This window comes from Bubalus bubalis, chromosome 11, assembly GCF_019923935.1.
Source record: "Bubalus bubalis isolate 160015118507 breed Murrah chromosome 11, NDDB_SH_1, whole genome shotgun sequence".
Taxonomy (NCBI): Eukaryota; Metazoa; Chordata; class Mammalia; order Artiodactyla; family Bovidae; genus Bubalus; species Bubalus bubalis.
In genome coordinates this window covers 82,466,135-82,489,281 of record NC_059167.1, presented here as the reverse complement: position 1 = coordinate 82,489,281, position 23,147 = coordinate 82,466,135, and the positions used below count along the sequence as shown (strand labels likewise).

Sequence of the window (23,147 nt, the reverse complement as noted above, 5' to 3'; positions counted from 1 at the left end):
TGGTAGGTGGTAAGTCGACATTGATAGGTAGGTGGTTTGGCCCTGGTAGGGAAGTCGACTCTGGTGAGTGGTGCGTGGGTGAGTGAGTGGATAGTCCTTGGCCAGGTGAGTGGTGGGCTCCTGCCTGGGGTCCCTCTCATCCTGGCACAGGCCAGGCCTGCTCAGCCCCATCCGCCTGCCTCCTGCACTCCCAGGAGCAGGTCAGTGATGAAGGTGGGTAGGGCTGAGGAAGTTTCTGTTCCCAGGAGCTGAGGATCACGATGGGGATGGAGAAGGATCCAAGACGGGTAAGTCTGAACCCAGAGGGACTCTGTTGGCTGAGGACGGATGCAGGGATGGGGCGGGGACCCCAAGGTCTGGAGTGGCCCCATTTACTTGAAGGTTTGAATGAAATGTGTCCCGTGGACTGAGGCCTCCCAGCCTAGGTGAGTCTGGTCTTTGCTCAGCAGTAGACCTGGAGGCAGGTCTCCCAGCTGCTGCTTCGTTTCTCCTGTCTACCTTTACCACCTCCCAGGGCCACTCCACCCTGAAGGACCTGGCTCGGCAAGCAGGGCAGGCTGGGTTCCAGACCCAGCTCATATAAGCTGAGTGGCCTCGAGCAAGTCACTTTGCCTCTCTGGGCCTCAGTTTCCTCCTAGCTGCTCCTTTCATGGGTGGTGTGAGTTAAATGAGATCATGTATATTAAGGGCCTGATATTGTGCCGGGGGCCTGCAAGGGCTCCGTGGTTTTCAGTCCTGTTATTAGCACTGTGTTTTCAGCCTGACACAGTTCCACTCTGCTAAGAGGCTGAATAACTTTGGTCAGCGTTTTGTTCCTCTGGGCTTCAGTTTCCCATATGTAAAAACTGGCCTCCTGGCCTTCCCTGATGGCACCAGAGGGCCGTTTTGAACCTCTCTCAAGTGACTTTGCGAAGGGCCTGGCACTGTGGGGACACAAGCCTGGAGCCTGGAGAGGAGGCGCCAAGGCCCTGGTGCCCCGCGGCCACTGGAGGCCTCACTGCCTTCCCTCCCCAGGGCCCATGTATTGGGGGAGCAGGTTCTTGCTGAGCCCTCTGTGATGGTGCCAGTTGACACGGGTTACCCCCCAATCCCTGAAGAAGGAAGGGCAGAAGATTGACCTCTGGGGACTGTTGTAAACTGTGCCAATTCATTCTCTGCCTTTGGTGTCCGGGTGTGGCAGGTGTAGACACAGCCTGGGATCAGGCCTCATTTTTCTTGTTCAGAGGCAGGTGTAGTTGGCAGAAGGGAGGGAGTGGGGAGAAGAGGGGGGCTTAGAGACATGCTTAGTCTCAGTTCTGCAAGATCTTGGGCCTAGCTGGCGACACCTGCAGGCTCCCTTAGCGCCTCTCTTAACCCTATTTGTAGAGCAGGCTCAGGGTACTCACATCCCTCACTCACAGGAGGGCTGGGAAATTGTTCCCATTATAGAGGTTCAGAAAACAGGCCTTGGGGAGGAGTGACAAGTCATAGAGCAGAACGGGAACCTGGGGCAGCAGCTGAGACCCCTTTTCCAGTGCTGTGATGTTTCCCTCGCCCTCTCAACTTCTCCCTCCTTCCTCCTCCTCCCAGGCCTTCTTCTAGACTTTATTTCTTCCTTACCACCACTTTCCACAGTTCCCCCTTCACTGTGTTATTCCTTTTTTGCAGCCCTGCGGCCCCTGAAACACTCTGAAAACAAAGAAGGTAAAGACACGTGGTGTTTGTGCATCTGTGTATGTGTATGTGTGTGTGTGTGTGTGCCCTTGTGTGTAGGAGGCTGGGGGCTGGTCATTGGTGATGGGGTTGCTGCTGCCCCGAGGCTCCCTCCCCCAGAAGGACAGCCTCGACTCCTCCCTGTTGAAATGGCAGCAGGCGGAGAAATCAAGGTCCCCACCGCTCTTAACAGGATGCAAATATGATAGAGGCTTAACCGGGACAGGAGTCGAGATTGTCTTTAGGCCACTGGTACCCTGGAACCAGCTTCCTCCTACCTGGCTTCTGCCTTCTTCTACTCAAAGCTTACATTTCCAGGTCCAGGTGGCTGCTCCAGCTCCCACACCCTCTCCAGAACGAAGAGGGAAAGAGGAGAGGGAGGGGACATTTTTTTCTAGGGCTTGACTAGAAATAGCTCCTGTCACTCCTGTTTATATCCATTTGTCAGAACCTAGTCACGTGACTGCAACTCAAGTGAGGCTAGGAAATGGGATTTTCAGCTGGACAGGCACGTTCCTGGTACACAGTCAGTGGTTAATAATTGTTAGTGATGGTTATTGGTCAGATTATCATAACATCAGCAGTTACATTAGGAAGTGGTTGGTTGGAGGTTAGTTTAGTTTGAGATTCTTCTTTATTAAAAGTGACCAGGTGCTACACCTCTGTGTTTGTGTTTATAAATATATGTATATCTCTCTGTGTGTCTGTGTATTTTGAATAAGCTATTTCTCGATGCAGACTTATCACTAAATATGAGTGGCTTCCACTTAGAAGGTCAAAAGTTTTGGGACCTTAATTTTTGGCCAAAGGTTATGGAGCCTTAAGTAACTTTCAGGTGGCCTTGCTGTCCCTGTCAGGAAATAAACTCTCCATTCAGATCATGGCGGAGAGTGAGGCCATGGGTATGAATGTATGGAGTGGAGAAGATGAATCAGGACAGACAGGGTGGGGGGCAGCATGGGGAAGGGAAGAGTGTGCCAGACCAAGAGAAGGGAAGGGTGCAAGGTGGCTGGATCCAGGGGGATTGAGAGAAGCCGGCGAGGACTGGGCAGTCTCCTCCAGGCACCCTCACAGTCAGTCTGATGCCCAGCTGCTGTGTGTGTCTATCTGAGCCTTGAGGGCAGTGCTTGCTGTGGGGGTTGCCAGTCAGACTGCTGGCCCCCTCACACATACTCCCCCCACCCCCCGAGTATGTGACCACATCCCTGGGGATCTGACATTCCCGCATTTAACGCTCCCCCCTTTTTTTTCCTTCCCATCATGAAATGTAGATGATGGACCAGAAATAGTCTGACGGCGAGGCTCAGGGAGCTGCAGCCCCTGCCCTGGGGCTCCCACCTCTGGCTGCACTGGAGCCTCAGTGTGAGCTCTGGGCTGGGGCCTTCCCTGCCTCCAACAGATGGCGTCCACTCTGGCGGATCTCCTCATTCTGCAAAGGACACGATACACAGACCACCCTGCAGCCTTACTTCTCTGATGGACACGATTCCCGAGTCATCCTGCTGCCTTATTTCTCCAGTGACAGGATACCTAAATCATCTCGCCGCTTATTCCTCACGGACGCAATGCACAGACCTCCCTGCCGCCGTATTTCCCCAATGGATATGCTACACGGACCATCTGGCTGCCATTTTTCTTCAAAGATGTGGTACACAGTCTCCCCTCGCCTTGTCTCCGATGGTCCAGATACACTAGCTATCACTTCTCAGCCTTCTCCCCCATCTGTCCGTAACTCCATCTCCTCAGCAGAGGCCACTGCAGCCTTAGTATTTCCTCCAGACTAGAGGCGTCGCCTCGTGCTCTGGCCCCAAAGTCAGCCTCTTCCCTCCTCCACTAAGTGAATACAGGGCCCCTCCCCCAGGCATGCAGACAAGCAGGTGCACGTGCTGGAACACGTGAGGACCTCCCCCGGCCCTGCCTCTTCCGGGGCGCCCCGGGCTGTGCCCTGTGAGCCCCACCCTCCACCCACCCTCCCCACGGGAAGGACGTGCTGGTCACACCAGGTCTCTGGGCGGCTGCATGGGCCCCCTTGTGATCTGCTGCTGTCCCTCTGCTTTTCCTTTCATTGATCCATTCAAGTAACGTTCACGGAGCATCTCTGGGCATCAGCACTGTGTTAGGTACTGGGGACCCTGTGTGAGAAGACAAGCCCCTCCCTAAGGAGCGCGCCCTTCAGCGGAGAAACCTGTGAGGCAAGAGGGACTTGTGAGGGGCTCCTGCCATGCTTCCTGCTGAACCCCTCTTCTGGACCACAGTTCCCAGGATACCTCACTCCCATCCCACCCAGAATCCTTGCTCAGAGACCTGGAAAGAGAGACAGAGCCTCTCGCCACAACTGGAGCATCTGATGGTTTCCAAAGTGTCTTTCCAGGCATGCACAGCGGGGACAGGCAGCCCAGACCCGACAGACCCCGGGGAGCTGAGAGCTGCTGCGCAGGGGAAGCCTGAGGGCAGGGACAGCCCCTCCCCCACCATGGTGCTATTCCGGAGCTGGGCAGACAGTTTCTGGCATGTCTCCCGCCAGTCCCCAGCCTCCAGTGGAGTAAACTTCTGAGGACCTGATGTCCTCCTGTTGACATCCCTCCCTTCACCAGGAATGAAAGATGTGGGGGTTTCTAATTTAAATGTGGGACTCAGAAATTTTGTTAACTGGGGGTGCATTTTGGGAAAAATAAATGCCTTTGTAGAAAGCTTTTTCTCTGTAAATTGTGTGGCAGCAGGGTTTGACTGGAAGAATTCCCTCCTGGACGTTTGAGGCCCAGAGTAGGGGTGCCTGGATCTCCTTACTCTCACCGTCCTTAAGTCCCTGGGTTTCCATGGCTCTTTTTCTAACTTCAGTTACCCACTTGATAAGGATGCTGGCTGTCCAGAAAGCCAGGCCCTTTGGTCACTGTATGGGGCTCCACCCACTCCTAGAAGTGTCGCCTAATACCTTTATCTCAGAAGATTCAGACTCGAGGCTTGTTTAAGGCCCAATGCCCCCATTTCATGGATGGGGAAACTGAGACCCAGGAAGAAGCTAACGTAGAAAAGGAACTCTACATGCTCTTTTTGGCTGACACAGTGGAATGGGCACCAGGCCTGCGTCAGAGGTCCAGGTCTAAGACCTCATTTAGCCCTGCCCTGTGATCCTGAGCTGGGCATTTAACTTCTCTGGGCTTTAGATTTTTTATTTTTTTGGCCATGCTGTGCAGCATACAGGATCTTAATTTCTCGATTAGGGATTGAAACTTTGCCCCCTGCATTTGGAGTCTTAACCATTAGACCACCAGGGAAGTCCCAGGGCCTTAGTTTTCTTTTATGAAAAATGGGCTTGAGATTTTTCATCACCTTCCAGTTTCAAAGACTAAGAAGAGGAGGTGAACATGGCAAGCAAACCATTTCCAGAGAACCAGGTTCAAGGATGTGGGAGCCTGCAGAGTGCACTGGGCTCCTTTACCCTTGGGGGCCAGGGTCTCAGAACTGGCCCACCAGTCAGTCCCCAAGCTCTGTGGGCCCTAGGGCAGCAGGAAGAGCTCGGGCTGGGGGTCAGGCCACTTGACTTTTGTTTTTAATTTTTCTCTTGTTTTCCCTTTTGACTTTTGTTCCTGGCTCTGCTACTGACTTGTGACCTGGTCCTTCATCGCTCTGAACCTTCATTTCCTTATCTGTTTAGAAGGGGTGAAGGGACTTCCCTGGTGGTCCAGTGGTTAAGATGCTGTGCTTTGAATGCAGGGGTCATGGATTCAAACCCTGGTCAAGGAACTAAAACCCCACATGCCACGTGGCCAAATAAATAAAAAATTTAAAAATAGCAAAATATGTTTAAAAAGAAGGGGTGATGATACCTTTGTAAAGGTACGTGGAATTCTTTCCAAAGGGAGCTTCTTCTAAAGCCGATGGCTCTAGGAGTGAGTCCAGTTACCTTACTAGAAGGCCTCCCCCCCACTGGTAGGTTTTAGATTCAAACACCTTTCACCGAGGCTCTGTCTCTTGCCCCTGGTCTCCCCCTGCACCCTTGAGCGTGACCTCACCTCACCAGGCGTCAACCACACCAGTACAGTAGGGACAATAGTAGTTCATGTTTCGTAGGATTGCTGTGAGGGTTGGACAACATAGGAAGAAGACACTACAAACTATAAAGTGCTGGGCACACGTGATGGCTTATCTTTCCCTCCCTGCAGTTGGGTTGGTTGCACGCACTTGCTCCCTTGGCGATTTTGTAGATGGAGCACAGCGACCCAGGGCAAGTTGTCTAAACCTCAGTTTGCCCATCAGTAAAACAGGCCCAAAAACTGGTGCACTTTTTCTTTCAGACAGGGCTGGGAGATGGCTCAAACACGATGCTGTATCAGATGCTTGAGGGAGGGACCCAGCAGGTGTGGGACTTCCCTAGGGGCTGCAGGGTGAGAAAGGTGGCCATTCACTCCCCCCAGTAGCTGGTGCCCCCAGAGAGCAGTATTTTTAGCTGCTCTTCCTGGGCAAAGCTCCAACTCCTGCATTTTAATGGAGAAATAATTCTCACAGTGCGACAAGCTGTAGCCTGCAGGTGTCACATCCATATTAAAGAGGGGACAGAGCAGGGTTCATTTTCTTGGCTTGAGGTGTGACCGGAATTCACCTCCAGGACCATTTGTAACCAAGGCCATGAAGACCCATTAGTGGCACTGACCGTTCAGGAGGAGGAGCCTGGATGTCGGGCTACAAACAGAATGGCTGACGGGCCGAGTCACCCTGCCTTTCTCTCCCTGCTCTCTTCCTCTTCAGAGCGTTCTCTCACAAGCACGGACAGTGCCTTCCATGGTGTCTGTTCAGGCAGAGGCACTTGACCTGGCTTATCCCAGGAGGCGGTTGCCTAGTGGGATGCTGGTATGTGTGGACCAAGGAACAGTTGTTGAGGCACTAAGTCATATCTGACTCTTCACCACTGCATGGACTCACCCACCAGGCTGCTATGTCCATGGAATTTCCCAGGCAGGAATACTGGAGTGGGTTGCCATTTCTTTCTCCAGGGAACCTTCCCAATGAGCAGAGACCCTGGCAGATTATTTTTTATTAGTAGTAAAAAAATTTTTTTTGGCCACATGGCATGTGGGATCTTAGTTCCCTGACTAAGACTTGAACCTGCACCCCCTGCAGTGGAAGCACAGAGTCTTAATTACTGGACCATTAGGGAAGTCCCAGATCCTGCAAATTCTGAGCGGGGAAATAGCCAAAGATCTTAATGCAAAGCCCAAGTCTTAAACTGAGACAGGAAGCCAAAGATAGCCCTGAATGGCCCCGAACCCAGGCCTCCAAGTGCAGGACACTCAGACGGCCCGGAGTGGAGCCCCCATGAAGTGAGCGGCTGGAACGTGGAGGAGGTATGAGGGACAGAGGATTCAAACACCACGAATGCAAATAATACAGAAACGTAGAAACTGGTTGTCTTCACCGCCAATCCCCTCACTCGGGGGAAAGTACTACTAATAGTTTGCTATCTTTCCAGACTTTTCCCCAGGCTTACTCATTTATAAAAATGAAATCACAAATTCTGTGCTATAGCTTTTTTCCCCCTATTTGATTTTCCATTTTCTCAGGTCAGTTCTCTTAACTTTTTATGTTGAGGTGTCTCATACACCTAGTGTGTAAAAAAGATGCTAGTCCTTTTTAAAGAAGTGTTCACATCACCATGTAAATATCACCCAGATCCAGATCCAGAACACTTTCAGGATCCAGAAAGTTCCCTCCTGACTCTGCCTAGTCAGTGGCCCCACCCAGAGAGACTGCTCTGGCTGTTTTCACCATCGATTGGTTTTGCTTGTTCTTGAACTTAACATAAATGGATCTTACCTCATATACTATTTTGTGCCTAGCTTTTTGCAGAGACCTTCATTCTTTCTAAATGGCTACATAGTATCTCCTAGCCCTGCTATTCTAGAATAGACTATGGCAGGTTCTACAGTTTGGAGACAAATACTGCGGCCTTGTGCTCCAGTTGCTACAGTATGGAGCCTCACACTCATCACTGGCCCATAGGCCTATAGATACTAAATGTTGGTAGAGTTACCTCTTGTTTGGGCTTCCTTTGCAGCCAGTCCTCGTGGCAGGAAGAACGTGCTAGTGAGGAGCACTTAGGGCCACTGGCAAAACAGTTCTAGACAGGGCAGCAAGGGTGCCAGGAATTGCCACCCCAGCCAGACACTCAGACTCACAGTGGAGCCTGACCCAGCAGCGGATGAGGCCTGCGGACCTCTTTTCCTCCCCCACCCACCCTGCACTGCCTTACCCTTCAACACCTAACTTGCGGGGGCCCTGCCTCAATTCCCCAGGAGCTAGGGGTCTTCATGGTTCTAGGACCCCGGTCTTAGAGGTGAGTGTGTCTGCCTCTTGATGGATGGGTGGGCCTTGGGCTGAAAGGCGCATCCTGCATACACACCTGACCACAATGGATGGGGCCACATTCATCAGCATCTCACTTAGATGCAGGTGCCTCAGGGCACATTCAATTTTCTGCACTTGTTTCTGAGGGTGTTCGTGACCTGCCATTTGGCTCCACCAGTTCCAGGTAATTACAGTGACATTATCTCAGCACTAATGAAGTGGTGCCTGTTAGAGCACAGGGAACGCCGGGCCTCACGGGGCACACACATCCCAGCCCTCAGAAGCAGAGGGTCTGACCTTTGTCCCCAGCCTTTCTGCAGCACCTGAGCAGTAAAATCGCCCCCTCCCCTCAACCTCCCTCAGCTGATATGATTTCCTCACCTCCACTGCCCTCCTCTGGACCTGTTTCCTCATTATCCCTTCTGGATGGAAGCCTATGGATCAAAATGTTTTGGCCCCTAATAGATAATCCTGGGCACCACGCTCCTGCTCCACATCACAGCAGTCTACTGGTTCTTAACCCTGGCTGCACCTTAGAGTCACTTAAGGAAGTTTTAATAATAGCAGTTCCCCTGGCCCCATCCCTAGAAGTTCTGATGCAGCTAGATGAGATCACTGCTAAATAGCTGATGTGTGTACCCCAGGGGCTTGAGCCTACCTTACAAGTTAATGCAAAACAGGACTCAGAGAGAGAGCCCAGAGCAGAGGCTTCCGAGACCAGGGGCAAGAGACAAGCCAGCTGTTCTCAATGAGACTGAATCAGACCAAAAGGTGTTTGTTTTCTCACTAAAGGAAGAACAGAAAATACAGGTGCAAGGAAGGTTAAGGGGAGGGATCTTGTTTAGTATGGAGAAGAGGAGGGCCTGTTCCTTCTGTTGTGGGGCCCAGAGGAGAGCAGGAACCCTAAGTTCCCACTCTTGGTCAGACCAGGCACCCAGGCTCTGTGAAAGTGAGAAAAGAGGGGACTCCAGGGATGACCGTGCAGCCCCCTTCAGCCTTAGGACAGGAGACAGGGGGCTCCCTCCTTTTCCTCCGACTGCCTCCCCTTCTCCCTCTCTTTCCCTTGTTGCCCCCAGGCCTCCAGATGTGCACAGTCATGTGGCTGGTCCTGGTTCCCTCCCTCCCTCCAGCACCACGAAGGGAAGGACCATCTGTCCTGCTCACTGCAGCTCAGCGGGCTGTGCGCGTGTGCCAGGCTTAAGAAAGCAGTCTTCACGCTCTTCCTGCTTCCTTTCCTCCCTGCCTCAAACTTGCTTCTGCCCCAGGATATTCTGTGGCCTCTACTGTTCTGCAGACCTGCTGCAGCCAAAGTGGCCAGAGGATAGCATCTTTCCTCTACCACTGCCTTCCACCACCCTCCTGAGTGGTCTCTGGTCTCTAGCCCTTCCTCGGTCTCAAAGCTTAGCTATCTGGAGTCTACCTGTCTAGTCCCATAATTCAGGCTGTCAGGCTCCTGGGGTGCTAGTCTGCACCCTATCTCATTCCCTTCTTGCTTATTGTGTTTCAGTGTGCATGCTCAGTCTTTCAGTCGTGTCCAAACTCTTTGCAACCCCATGGACTGTAACCTGCCAGGCTCCTCTGTCCATGGGATTCTCCAGGCAAGACTACTAGAGTGGGTTGCCATTTCCTACTTTCCAACCCAGGGATCGAACCCATGTCTCCTAAGGCTCCTGCATTGGCAGGTGATTTCTCTACCACTGCACAACCTGGGAAACCCCCTTGTGTTTCAATATCCTCTCCTAAACAGTGCTGCAGAATGTGACCCTCACTCTCAGGGCACTGGGGGAAGAGACCAACATGTATCTCTGCTGGCCACTGAACTGACATTTAGCCTTATTTGCTAAGATAATTTGTTGCTAATGAATGAACACGCTACTTCTTATTTCTATAGCTTTCGTAATGGCCTGACGTCTATATGGTGGGCATATCAGCAAGCGTTCTGAGAACCTGAAGCTGGCCAAGTTGCAGAGGGAGCTTAGCCTCCATGGTTGACTACACCAAGGGCTTGTGACATAGGAAGCATGGCCAGGGTGCTGATTTCCTTGGTCTCTCCATCCAGGCTGCCCTTCTGAGTGTCCACCCACCTAATGCAGCCAGGAGGATAGGGGTCAGCCCTGCCAAAGAATGTGGGCTTTCCTGGTGGTTCGGCAGTAAAAGAATCCGCCTGCCAATGCAGGAGACTTGGGTTCAATTCCTGGATCAGGAAGATCCCATGGAGAAGGAAATGGCAATCCACTCCAGTATTCTTGCCTGGGAAATCTTATGAACAGAAGGAGCCTGGTGGGCTCCAGTCCATGGGGTCAAAAAGAGTCAAACATGACTTAATGACTCAACACCACCACCACCGCAAGAGAAGGTGCACCAGGGACTCCAGACATGGGACATTCGTGGAGTGGGCTTGATAGTGCTGGGAGAGGAGTCCATTTTGCTCTGTCTGGAGGATGGGTGATGAGGGAGAAGGGGCCATAGATGACTGATGGGGTGGGGGGAATTGGATGGGCCATATTCAATCCTGTTTATAAGCCTTTGCTCAAGCTCTTGCCTCACTGAATCTGCCCCCTCTTTTCTCTGCCTGTGTAAATCCTACACACTCCCTGCTGTGAATCCCCTGGATCCCTGACTGCACCTCAAATGTTTCACAGCCATAATAAAGCCCTGGCTCCTTTGCTGCTCTCTGAAAGTTCATCTCCTTCTCCCAGAGTAGTTCTGGATTTGCCCGGCCCAGCGTGGGGCGCAGAGCAGCCCCTGTCCTCCACTAAGTACCCAAGCCACATTCATCCAGTCTCTGAATGCAATTCACACTGAGGCTGAAGTTGACTTCTACACTATGCCCAGAAAAAAAAAAGGATTTCCTAGCAAAGGAATAATGTAAATGAGGCTGTCAAAGGGTGCCTAACCTATTTAAAGGAATAATCTATTTTAAAAATCTCTTAGAAGCCCCTATTTACCCAGAAACAATTGATATGGTAATTGCAAGTCTTTCTCCTTTTTATTTACTGTGGAAGGTTCCCTGCGCTCCGTTCACCCACCCCCACATTCTATGTGGGGAATGCTACCTTCTAACCCTTGGGGTGCTGGGTACTCTGTGCCCTTGCAGGTCACTTCTGCAAAATGGGGTCAAGAACAGTCCCCCCTTCTCTGGTTGACTGAGATGAAGAGAGATTGCCCAAAGGACTGAGGTTCCAAGGGGCACCTCACCTGCACTTAAGCCGAGTCAATGGATAGGTCTGAACAGATGGCCTCAGGCTCAGCCTGCACAAACAAGAGAGATTTGACCAGAGACCAGCAGAGAGGGGATAGGCCATCAGACAGGGTGTGGCAGGGGTGGAGGGATGCAGGAGGATGGAGGTGGCGGTGGGGAGGATTGCTCTTGTCTCAGTTGAAGATGGCAGAAGAGGAGCTCCAGGCTCGAGGGGAGGCAGCCATGGCCCCCAGGGTACCAGCATTGCAGATCAATGTAATCCCTTGGCCTGCAGATAGAATCTGCTTTCTTGGGGTTTAATTGACTTGTTGGCTTTGGCTTGGGGAAGAGAAAGAGGCTCTTTCCCAAGGGGAGGAGCTGTATCAGAGGCAGTCGTGGTGTCTCCAGCCCTGCCCCACCCCCACAGAGAGAAGAAGGGAAAGAAGACACCATTCTTACCACCTCTTCAGGATCCTGGGCTGGGCTCTCCCTGCCCAATGGAGCGGGGCAAAACAAGGCTGAGATGCCTGGGCTGAGGGGCTCCTGGGTTTGGTTGTTTGGCCCTGTGCACCTGCTCTGGGTCTGCTGCTTCTAGTCTGATGTGGTCCTGGATGGATATGTGCTTGGGGAGAGGGGAGTAAATGAGGGAGTGGGGAGGGGAGAGGAGAGTGAAGGACAGCAGCCACAAATCTGGGTACATCAGCCTGCCCAGGAAGGGACCTCCCAGCTCTTTCCCGTGCACCACTGGGTCAGAAAGTGAAAGTGAAAATCACTCAGTCTTGCCCGACTCTTTGTGTCCCAGGCAATTCTCCAGGCCAGAATACTGGAGTGGGTAGCCTTTCCCTTCTCCAGGGGATCTTCCCAACCAGGGGATCAAGCCCAGGTCTCCCGCATTGCAGGCGGATTCTTTACCAACTGAGCCACAAGGGAAGCCTGAGTCAGAGGAGGGGAACAATTGTCCAGCAACTGGGAACAGCACTCAGAGGAAGACCTAGGAGGCCCCTGCACCAGCTCAGCGCTGGGTCCACAGGACTCTGTTATATTACCTCCTGGGGTTGGTTCAATCTGAGGATAGGTACATGGCTTCAGAGTAGCTGCCTCCCCAAGGTGGGGGAGGGCAACACAACAAACTGGGCTTCTCCTCTTTGCAGCTGCCACAGGGCCAGGCCCTCCGAGGGGGTAGATGTTTCACTGATGGTGGTGGCAGAGGCAGCTGAGACCTCACAAGGCATCTCTTCTCTCAGTCTCTACAGCCTCTTTTCTGTTCCTGTGGTTTTCCTAATAAACACCTTTGAAATATTTATGAAGGCAACTTCAATGAAGCAACACAACATTACTTTAAAATGATTTTCTCCTTCTAATAGGTAGCTTTGGCATGAGTGCTGATTGCTGAGCTCCTAAGGGCAGAGCCAGCAGGGTGAAGCCCCCGGGTAGGCACTTGGGACTTTCCTGAATGAGCTTAGCAGTGGTGGTCCCGTCACACTCTTGAGGGGGCCAGGCTGGGTGGCAGGTGAGCAGGTAGGATGGTTTGACAGAGCTCGGGGACTGGACTCTGGAGGAAGGGGTTGACTGGCTGAGGCTCTGGGGAACTGCTAGGAGAAGAGCCTGAAACTGGAAGTTTCTGTGGAACCATGGACAGCACCTCCAAGCTTTGCTCCTGAGAGGTTGAGGAAACCCAGAGGCTGGGAGCTAGAACTCTGGGGTCCATGCCCCACTTTGTTGATAGGAAGGTCTTTGCTCTAGAAGGAGGTGGTAGATGCCAGGGAATAGGTGCGGAGGGGCCTGAGATGCCTCGACCTCTTAAGAGTTGGTGGCTGAGCTCAGCAACTACCGAGCAGCGCTGGGAAGAAAGGCTATGACAGCAATATCTTGTGTGCACAGGATGGAGTGGCATTCAGAATCTGCAGCGGACCCAGATTTATCTGTTTGGACTTTGAAAGTCCAAGGAATCCCCACCTTCCCTCCTTCCTGTGCAGACCCCTGCTTTGCCCTCTCATGTCAGCTAGGATGGCACTTTGTCCAGCCTCCTCTTGGAGCAGGTAGAGGGGAAATGGATGCTCCTTTCCATGCTCCTGCCCCTCCCCAGGCTGCAAGGAAAACCCCTGTCTTTATCTATCTGGAATGCAGATGGAGGGAGGCCCTGATAGCAAAATCCAGGGAGGAGGATTCTATCCTCATCCAGCTGATCCCCAGAAAAGTCTCTTTCTAACAAGAACTGTTTTCATCACCATTGCCTAAAGCCTGGAGCTGCTCTAATTACGTGTCAGGCTGGAATCTGACAGGAAGCATTTTAATTATTAATTTGAAGTGTGCCGAGCATCGGGATGGAGGAGGGCTGGATCCTTCAGCTCACTCATGCCCAGCCCTGTCTGCTGGGACCTCATTAGTGACACCCCAGGCCTCCCAGGCCTCCTCCTCAGCCGGAGCCTCTTTCCTGCCATGGTGTAGGATCTGCGTCTCCCACTCCTCTGTCTTCCCTAACCCCCTACTTTGCACAGTGCTTTCTTGTTTTCCTTATTTCCCTGAACCCTTCCATAGAGTCTACTGTTCCCCATGTACAGACGGGAAAGACTGAGGCCTGGGGAGGGCATGGGGTCTGTGTGATGCCACAGCATACGATAGCCACGGGCAGAATGGAGCCTCTGCATTTTCTAGTTTGGGCTTTTTAGTTCTTGCCTGCCAGTGGAGGTGGCCTTCTGCCGGGCTCTCTTTCCCTATTGTCCCATCTTCATATGCATGTCATCTAAGGTGGCATGAAGAGTCTTCTTTATTGTGTTCCATGCATCTGACACTTGTTTCCTTGCTCCATTGATACCCAGGCATGGGCATGCCCTCCTGGGTACTGGGCCAGACTGCTGGTCCTGTCCCAGGTAAGGTAGGGGCAGGGCCTCCCACAGGCCCAGGGCATCACCTGGCCTGTTGCCTTTTCTGCCTTGTCAAGGGAAATGCAGCTTCTGCTCATCGGTTGCTTTCTAGGTTTGACCCTCCACATTTTCCTAAGGATCAGGGCCTGTCCTTTCTGTCATGTGCCATTTTTCTGCATTTCTGGATTAAGGGCCATGAAGCCCCAGACTGGACAGCAGCCCTGGACCTGGAGAATGTACTGTTTCATGTGTATCCAGATGCTGACTTGCTTCTGTATCTGAAAATACCCTTCTTCTTTTTTGAGTCGCAGGAGTTTTGTAAGGTTGAGACAGCACTCCTATCCCAGACTTCCCTTCTTGAGGTGCTAGCTGCCCAGACAGTACGGCCCCACCCTGGCTAATCCCAGTCCTTCTCAGGTCACACCTGCCTCGGCCCACATCCAGGGCTTACTGTTTATGAAGTTGATCTCAGCTGGTGGCCTTTGGTTCATTTGCAGACTTCCTTTTCATTTGATCCCATGGAGGGGTCGTGGTCTACTAGGGAGATTTGATTTAGGAGGACTTGTGGGGTCTAGAGTAGAGAGAAGGAACTTTGGAGGAATTGGGGAAGTCTTTCCAAAGATAAACAGAGACTTGCAGGATAATTGGCATTTTAGTCCTGGTTGGGTGAAGGAAACAGAAGCTACTGTATTTTAGGCAGAAAAGGATTGAACACAGGGTACTTACTGGGTGTTTCCAAATCACTGGAAGAGCTGAAGGAGGAGGCGTAAGGTTGGGTCCCCAGAAATGACTTCTCAGAATACTATAGAACTGACCAGCCAGGAGCCTGCTGCCTTGACCACTTTAGAAAGGCATTTTGGTAGGCTGAACAATGCCCCCTGCTCCCCTCAATATCCCCATACTAATTTCTAGATTGAATACTACCTTATAATGGTAAAGGAGACTTTGCAGATCTCATCAAAGTGGGTATAGAGGGAACATATCTAAACATAATAAAAGCCATTTACAACAAACCCACAACCAACATGATGCTCAATAGTGAAAACCTGAAAGCCTTCCTATTAAATTCAGGAACAAGACAAGGTTGCCCACCCTCACCACTTCTATTCCACATAGTATTGGAAGTCCTAGCCAGAGCAATCAGACAAGATAAAAAAATAAAAGTTATCCAAATCAGAAGGAAGAGGTAAAACTGTCACTGCTTGCAGAAGACATAATACTTTATACAGAAAACAAGTCTGCACACAAAACTATTAGAATAAATGAATTCAGCAAGGCAGCAGGATATAAAGTTGATATATAGAAATCTTTTGCATTTCTTTACACTAATAATGAAATACTAGAAAGAGAAAGAAAGAAAACAATTTCATTTAAAATTGCATTAAAAATACCTAGGAATAAACTTAAACAAGGAGGTAAAAGACCTATGTTTTGAAAACTATTAAATATTGATAAAAGAAACTGAAGATGACTCAAAGAAATGGAAAGATATCCATTAGTTCTTGGATTTGAAGAATTAATATTTGTTAAAATGGCCATACTGCCCAAAGCAATTTACCAATTTAATGCAATCCCTATCAAAATACCCATGACATTTTTTAGAGAACTAGAACAAATATCCCTAAAATATATACTGGAAATCACAAAAGGCCCAGAATTGCCAAAGCAGTCCCGAAGAAAAAAGAACAAAGTTAGAGGAATAACCCTTCTAGACTTCAGACTACACTACAAAGCAACAGTAATTAAAACAGCATGGTTTTGGCACAAAATCAGACATATAGTTCAGTGGAACAGAATAGAGAGCCCAGAAATAAACACATGCATCTATGGTCAATTAATCTATGAAAGGAGGCAAGAATATAAATGGAGAAAAGGGAGTGTCTTCAACAAGCGGTGATGGGAAAGCTGGACAGCCTCATGTAAATCAATGAAGGTAAAACACTCCCCCACACCATATACCAAAATAAACTCAAAGTGGTTTAAAGACCTAAATATAAGCCATAAAAAGAATGAAAGATTGCAATTTGCAGTAACCTGGATGGGCCTAGAGAATATCATACTTAGTGAAGTAAATCAGAGAAAGACAAATGATATGTCACATCATTTATATGTGAAATCTAAAAATAATATAAGTGAAAGTGAATCTATATACCAGAGAAGGCGATGGCACCCCACTCCAGTACTCTTGCCTGAAAAATCCCATGGGCGGAGGAGCCTGGTGGGCTGCAGTCCATGGGGTCGCTAAGAGTCGGGCACTACTGACTGACTTCATTTTCACTTTTCACTTTCATGCATTGGAGAAGGAAATGGCAACCCACTCCAGTGTTCTTGCCTGGAGAATCCCAGGGACGGGGGAGCCTGGTGGGCTGCCGTCTATGGGGTTGCACAGAGTTGGACATGACTGAAGTGACTTAGCAGCAGCAGCAGCAGAATCTATATACAAAACAGAAACAGACTCACAGACATAGGAAACAAATTTATGGTTACCAAAGTGGAGAGGGAAGAAGGGAGGGACAGGTTAGGAGTATGGGATTAACAAATACAAATAACTATGCATGAAATAGATAACTGCAACAAAGATTCATTGTACAGCACAGGGAATTATATTCACTATCTTGTAATACCCTACAATTAAAAACAATCTGAAAAAAACCCCTGAATCACTATGCTGTACACCTGAAGCTAACAATATTATAAATTAACTATTTCCCTTCTCCAGGGGATCTTCCCAACCCAAGGACTGAACCGGGGTCTCCTGCATTGCAGGCAGATTCTTTACCAACTGAGCTATCAGGGAAGCCCATAAATCAACTATACTTCACTTAAAAAAAAAAGTCTTGAGATGGGGAGATTATCCTTGATTATCCAGGTGGTCCCAACATAACCACTAGGGAGGTTATATTAATATAAGAGGGAGGCAGGAGAGCAGAGTCAGAGAAAAAAGAAAGAAAGGGGAAGAAATGGGATGACAGAAGTATGAGCTGGTTTGCGTGTGGAGGAAAGGGCCATGACCTAAGGAATGCAGGTATCCTATAGAAACTGGAAAAGGCAAGAAAATGGATTCTCCACTAGAGCATCAGGTGGAACACAGGCCTGCTGACCTTGATTTTTTTTGTCCAGTGCATTTTTGGACTTCTGACTTCCAGCGTTAAGAGAACAAAGCACAAAGCTGTGTCATTTAATGTCTCTTAGTCCGTGGCACTTGGTTATGGCAGCAAAAAGCTCATGGGTGTTGGGGAGGGATCACTGGGAGCACTGGCCTCAGGACCTTGCTGCCGTAGCCGGGCCAGGAGCCAGGATGGTGCTGCTACCTCCCCTCACCCCGAGTTGGAAGACTCAACCCTGAAATGCGGCTGCATTTCCGCGACCAGGCTTGCCGGCCCCAGACAGTCCAAAGCAGCCATAGAGAACCTCCAGACCCGCCAAGGTGCCTCTAATTGCTGTACCCCCGTGCTCACACACAGCCTCTGCTGTAAGGGGGCCAAGGAGGCGTCCTTTCCAGTTTTCCAATCACAGCAGTCTAACAAGGCCACTAGGAAGAGGTAGGAATGGGAGGCCAAGTGTTAGCCAGACACAAACACAACAGGGAACAATGAATGATTCCCTGTGGCTCAGCTGGTAAGGAATCCGCCCACAATGCAGGAGACCTGGGTTCAATCCCTGGGTTCGGAAGATCCCCTGGAGAAGGGAAAGGTTACCCACTCCAGTATCGGACAGGACTGAGCGACTTTCACTTTCACTTTCAAAATGAGTCACGTGCAGGATTTCTCTGGCAGTCTGGTGGTTAAGACTCAGTGCTTCCAATGCAGGGTGGGGGACAGATTTAATCCCAGGTTGGGGAACTAAGATCCCGCATGCTGTGCCATGCAGCGAAGAAATATATAAATAAAAATGGGTCATATGGGTGAAAATCTATCGGTGGGCACACCTTGAAAGACACCCCAGCCCTTGCATGGGTGCCATATCCGTCCTCTGTGCTCCAATGAGGCTAAGCTATTTGCCCCTCCTCCCACAGTCAGCAAGTGATAAAGCAGGGATCCAACCCAGCTTTGCTCAGTTCTAGAGCTGGAGCTTCTAGGCCTTACACAATACCAAGGGGAAGCAAGGTCAGTCCCAACATGGGAAACTGCCTTGAGAACTCAGAGGCAAGAGGGAAGCAGGCACTTCAGAGACTTTGAGCAGCTCATCTGCCTTGAACACAAGCTGCATGGAGGGAGTGTCAAGGACAGGGACCAACAGACACCAAGCAGGAAGGTCTTAAATGTCCTGCTTGTTTTTGCTGTCGGTGTTTGTTTTTTTTTTTTTTTGGCAGGGGTGGGGGTTCATGAGGCATGTGAGATCTTAGTTTCCCAACCAGAGATGGAACCAGTGCCCCCTCCAGTGGAAATGGGGAGTCTTAACCATTGGACTGCCAGGGAATTCCCTTAAATGTCCTTTGTGATCCTAAAGGCCATTAGGGAACCACTGAAGTTTTCTCTTTCTTTCTTTCATAGGAGGTTTTAAGGCAGGAGAGTGACAAGTTGTTTTGCATTTTGTATATGAAGGATGGTTTACATTAGACGTCAGGAAGCTGAGTCAGGGGAGCAAACTGAGCCCCAACCCTAGCCACACACAGAGCCCCTCCCCTGCTTCTCCCTGAGCTCTAATTCTTAATGTAGACTGAGCCTGTCCAGCCGCTGAACCCTTATCTCATCCAGCCATCCTAGGAAGGCCACTGATCACAGGGGCAATCAGGTGAAAGAGTGATTCACTCATCACAGCTGTTCTCTATCACTGAGTCTACAGCCCAGAGCTCACATCTTTAAAAAGCAGAGGAGTGTCAGCTTCCTCGTGAAGGATGACTGGACAATGCTTGCCTTGCACCTGTGAACAGAGGAGCACCAGGAGGGGTAGAGGGCAGGGAGGAGAGGAAGTTGTCCCAGAACATTAAACTCTCCTTTCCATAATGAAGAACACTCTCATTACAAACCTGGAGCTTCCTGGCAACCAGATAGGGGTGATGGAGCACGTAATAATAACCTGGAGCTGGGTGTGCTCTGCTGGGCCCCCAGGAGAGTGCTCTGACTCCAGGCCCTCCCCCAGTTGCATCCCAGCAGGGTCTTAGTTAGGAGAGGAATAAGGAGACCTGGAAAGCAAGGCTAGCCAAGTCTATCCCTCACTGATATCCACTGCGCATTCAGAATATACAGACCTGATGGGGAAAAAGCACTTGACTAAGCAAAAATTCACTTAACTGCTATCTTACAACGTCCCATCCAACACTTGAATGACAGCAATTACCTGGTAAATGAGTGGTCTCTGTGACTGGCACTCCAGTGGGTTGTTGATGGAATAGCTAGAAGGGCTATTTGATTTGAAGATTCCTTTATTAAAAAGAATGAATTCATCCCTTGGTCTTGCAATGATGCCTCTAAATTAAAAAACAAAGAAAGCAAAACGAAACTGAGTGGATGTGTCTGTGCTTCAAGCAGGTGGGCACCTTGAAGAAGAGCAGGGTCAGGCAAGGTGCCCCGCTTGCCCCTTTGTTCCTCCAAGACCCAGAATGACACTCCCTCCTAGGAAGACGTTGGGGACTATGGCCCCCCGCTGTGAATCTGGAGAGGAGTTTATGTCCTGAGGGCAAAGGAGAGCTATTGAGAGTCTGAGCAAGGGGCATGTTCATTCAACATATATTCACTGGGGACCTGGAGGCCGCTGGGGACCTGGAGACAGAGTGAAGTCAGAAAGAGAAACACCTGCAGCTTTCTAGACATGCTCTCAGCCTCTGAACTGAGCACAGGAAAGCCAGGGGCAAGGGCCTGGGTGGGGCCTTTCTTTGAGGGACACAGGTCCCCAAGGGAGACCCAGATGCTGAGTGGGCAAGACTAGACTCCGCATCTAGGGGGCTACCTGAATGGCCTTTCCTCTTGCCTACACCAGGCCTGGAGTGAAATCCATCCTGAGAGGGTGGCATCTCATTCTCAGGCACCAGGGACACTGCAAAGTACCCCGTCTATGAAAGCGGTGTTAGACTGAGCAGCCTGGGCCTTGCCAGGCTGGCCTCTTGCCTCATGTGCCTGGCTTCTCTCCTAGGGACCTTCTGCCCTCTCCCTTTGGTACCTCTGGAATGACAGGCTGCCCTCAACCATCCTCACCCCAAACTCTGGGTTCATCACTTCCAGGACTTATCTTCTCTTGTTGATTTTCTTGAGATTAACTCTCCGCACTTGCCCTGGGTCTCTGGGGCAAATGTGCCACCCCAACACTGTCCCGGGAGGGAGTGGTCAGCCTTGGAGGCAAAGGGTTCTGCCCTCTCTCTGTTCTCCAGGGTCCCCAGTGAACTCTTTTCCTTCCCCACCTCTCCAAAGTGGATGTAACTGTCACTACCTCCTCTGAGAAACCCTCCACAGTCTACTACTTGGCTCATGGAAAATTCTCCAACCCTACAGAGGTCTCCTGGAAAGGCCCTACCACTGGCCACGTTGAAATGATGCAAAAGTCAGGGCCTCCAGGCCTCTTGCCACACTTCCTCTACAGGCTGTGACTTGGAGCGACCCTTGCCCTGTCCTGCTTTCTTGGGGTAGAGGCTGGGTCAGGTAGAGTGAAGAGCAGGTGAGCTGGCATCTGTGGTCATTTGAGATGGTGTTGGCAGCAGCAGTGGCAAGGGAAGGACACTCTGCTGGGTCTGCACCGCTGACTGTCGTCTGCTGTAGGACGCTCCCACCTTCTGCAGGGCTGGGGAGGGAGCAGCTTGCGCAGGGGACTGAGAGCCGCAGGCAGGTGTGTGAGCTTGAGCGTTCCTGGCAGGGAGTCAGATCTGATCAGGCACCGTGCCTAGGTGTGGACAGCAATGGGCCTGAGGTCGCCCACCTTGGTCTCGGCTGACATGACTGCAGACAGCTGAGTGGGAGAGCTGGGTGGTGATGGCAGCTTTGCCAACTTCTGGAGTCAGTGTTCCGGGCAGGCAAGTGGGCAGAGTCGGGTCTCTTCAGGATCTTGGCTAACTCACCTGTAATGGGGCCAATGAGGTCGTAGCGTCCCGACCCCCACCCCAGAGAGGAAAGAAAGGTTCAGGGAGAATGGGTTCAGGAGGGGTGTTTAATCTACTTGTGAGATACAATGGGACTTTAGCATATCTGTTTTACGTTGTTGTTGTTTTTCAGTCACTAAGTCATGTCCAACTCTTTGAGGCCCCATGGACTGCAGCACACCAGGCTTCCCTGTCCTTCACTGCCTCTCAGAGTCTGCTCAAATTCATGTCCATTGAGTCAGTGATGCCATCCAACCATCTTATCCTCTGTCGTCCCCTTTTTTCCTGCCCTCAATCTTTCCCAGCATCAGGAGAAGATGAGTTGACTCTTTCCATCAGGTGGCCAAAGTATCAGCTTCAGCATCAGTCCTTCCAATGAATATTCAGAGTTGATTTCCTTTAGGATTGACTGGTTTGATCTCCCCCCAAAGGACTCTCAAGAGTCTTCTTCAGCACAATTTGAAAGCATCAATTCTTTGGCACTCAGACTTCTTTATGGTCCAACTCTCACATCTGTACATGACTACTGGAAAAACCATAGCTTTGACTATATGGACCTTTGTTGGCAAAGTGATGTATATGCTTTTTAATACTATGTCTAGATTTGTCATAGCTTTCCTTCCAAGAAGCAAGCATCTTTTAATTTCATGGCTGCACTCACCGTCCACAGTAATTATGGAGCCCAAGAAAATAAAATCTGTCACTGTTTCCACTTTTTCCCCATCTATTTGCCATGAAGTGATGGGACCAGATGCCATGATCTTAGTTTTTTGAACATTAAATTTTAAGTCAGTTTTTTTTACTATTTTACTTACCATGGTGCTAATGATGTGATGTTCTCACCAATTCATTACAGTGGGTCCATGATAGTCTCTCCTATATAACACATTATCTCGCTCCCTGATTTCTCTTCTCCCAGTCTCAGACTAGGCAGGGAAACCTGATGCCTCCCTCCTGCAGTCAAGAGGATGGAATGGCTCTGAGGGGGTCGTGGGACTCTCAAGCCCCTTGCTGCATGTGTTCTCATCTTTTCTATTGTGAGCCAGTGTGTACACGCACACTCTGCTTCAGCAAGGCCTTTCTCTGCTGTCCCCCGATGACCACCCCACTCATCTTTGTAAAGTTTCACCAGACCACCTTACCTGCCTCCTGAGAAATCTGTATGCAGGTCAAGAAGCAACAGTTAGAACTGGACATGGAACAACAGACTGGTTCCAAATCAGGAAAGGAGTGCATCAAGGCTGTATATTGTCAGCCTGCTTATTTAACTTATATGCAGAGTGCATCATGCGAAATGCCAGGCTGGATAAAGCACAAGCTGGAATCAAGATTGCCGGGAGAAATATCAATAACCTCAGATACGCAGATGACACCATCCTTATGGCAGAAAGCAAAGAACTAAAGAGACTCTTGATGAAAGTAAAAGAGGAGAGTGAAAAAGTTGGCTTAAAACTCAACATTCAGAAAACTAAGATCATGGCATCCAGTCCCATCACTTCAAATAGATGGGGAAACAATGGAAATAGTGAGAGACTTTACTTTTTTGGGCTCCAAAATCACTGCAGATGGTGACTGCAGCCATGAAATTAAAAGATGCTTGCTCCTTGGAAGAAAAGTTATGACCAACCTAGATAGTATATTAAAAAGCAGAGACATTACATTGCCAACAAAGTCCATCCAGTCAAAGCTATGGTTTTTCCAGTAGTCAGGTATGGATCTAAGAGTTGGACTATAAAGAAAGCTGAGCACCGAAGAATTGATGCTTTTGAACTGAGGTATTGAAGAAGACTATTGAGAGTCCCTTGGACTGCAAGGAGATTCAACAAGTCAATCATAAAGGAAATCAGTCCTGAATATTCATTGGAAGGACTGATGCTGAAGCTGAAACTACAATACTTTGGCCACCTGATGGGAAAAACTGACTCATTGGAAAAGACCCTGATGCTGGGAAAGATTGAAGGCTGGAGGAGAAGGGGATGTCAGAGGATGAGATGGTTGGATGGCAACACCGACTCGATGGACATGAGTTTAGGTAAGCTCCGGGAGGTGATGATGGACA

General features: G+C 50.1%; 1 protein-coding gene across 4 annotated transcripts in view; it reads left to right on the top strand.

The window, feature by feature from the left end:
• Window positions 1-4,382, top strand: part of CD276 (CD276 molecule) — a 33,532-nt gene extending 29,150 nt beyond the window's left edge. For all 4 annotated transcript variants that reach the window (XM_025296173.3, XM_025296174.3, XM_025296175.3 and 1 more), the window contains exons 8-10: window positions 246-287; window positions 1,648-1,683; window positions 2,964-4,382. In XM_025296173.3, the coding sequence (XP_025151958.2) occupies window positions 246-287; window positions 1,648-1,683; window positions 2,964-2,986 (101 nt within the window). In that variant the 3' untranslated portion in view covers window positions 2,987-4,382. The remainder of the gene's footprint in view (window positions 1-245; window positions 288-1,647; window positions 1,684-2,963) is intronic.
• Window positions 4,383-23,147: the final 18,765 nt, after the last annotated feature.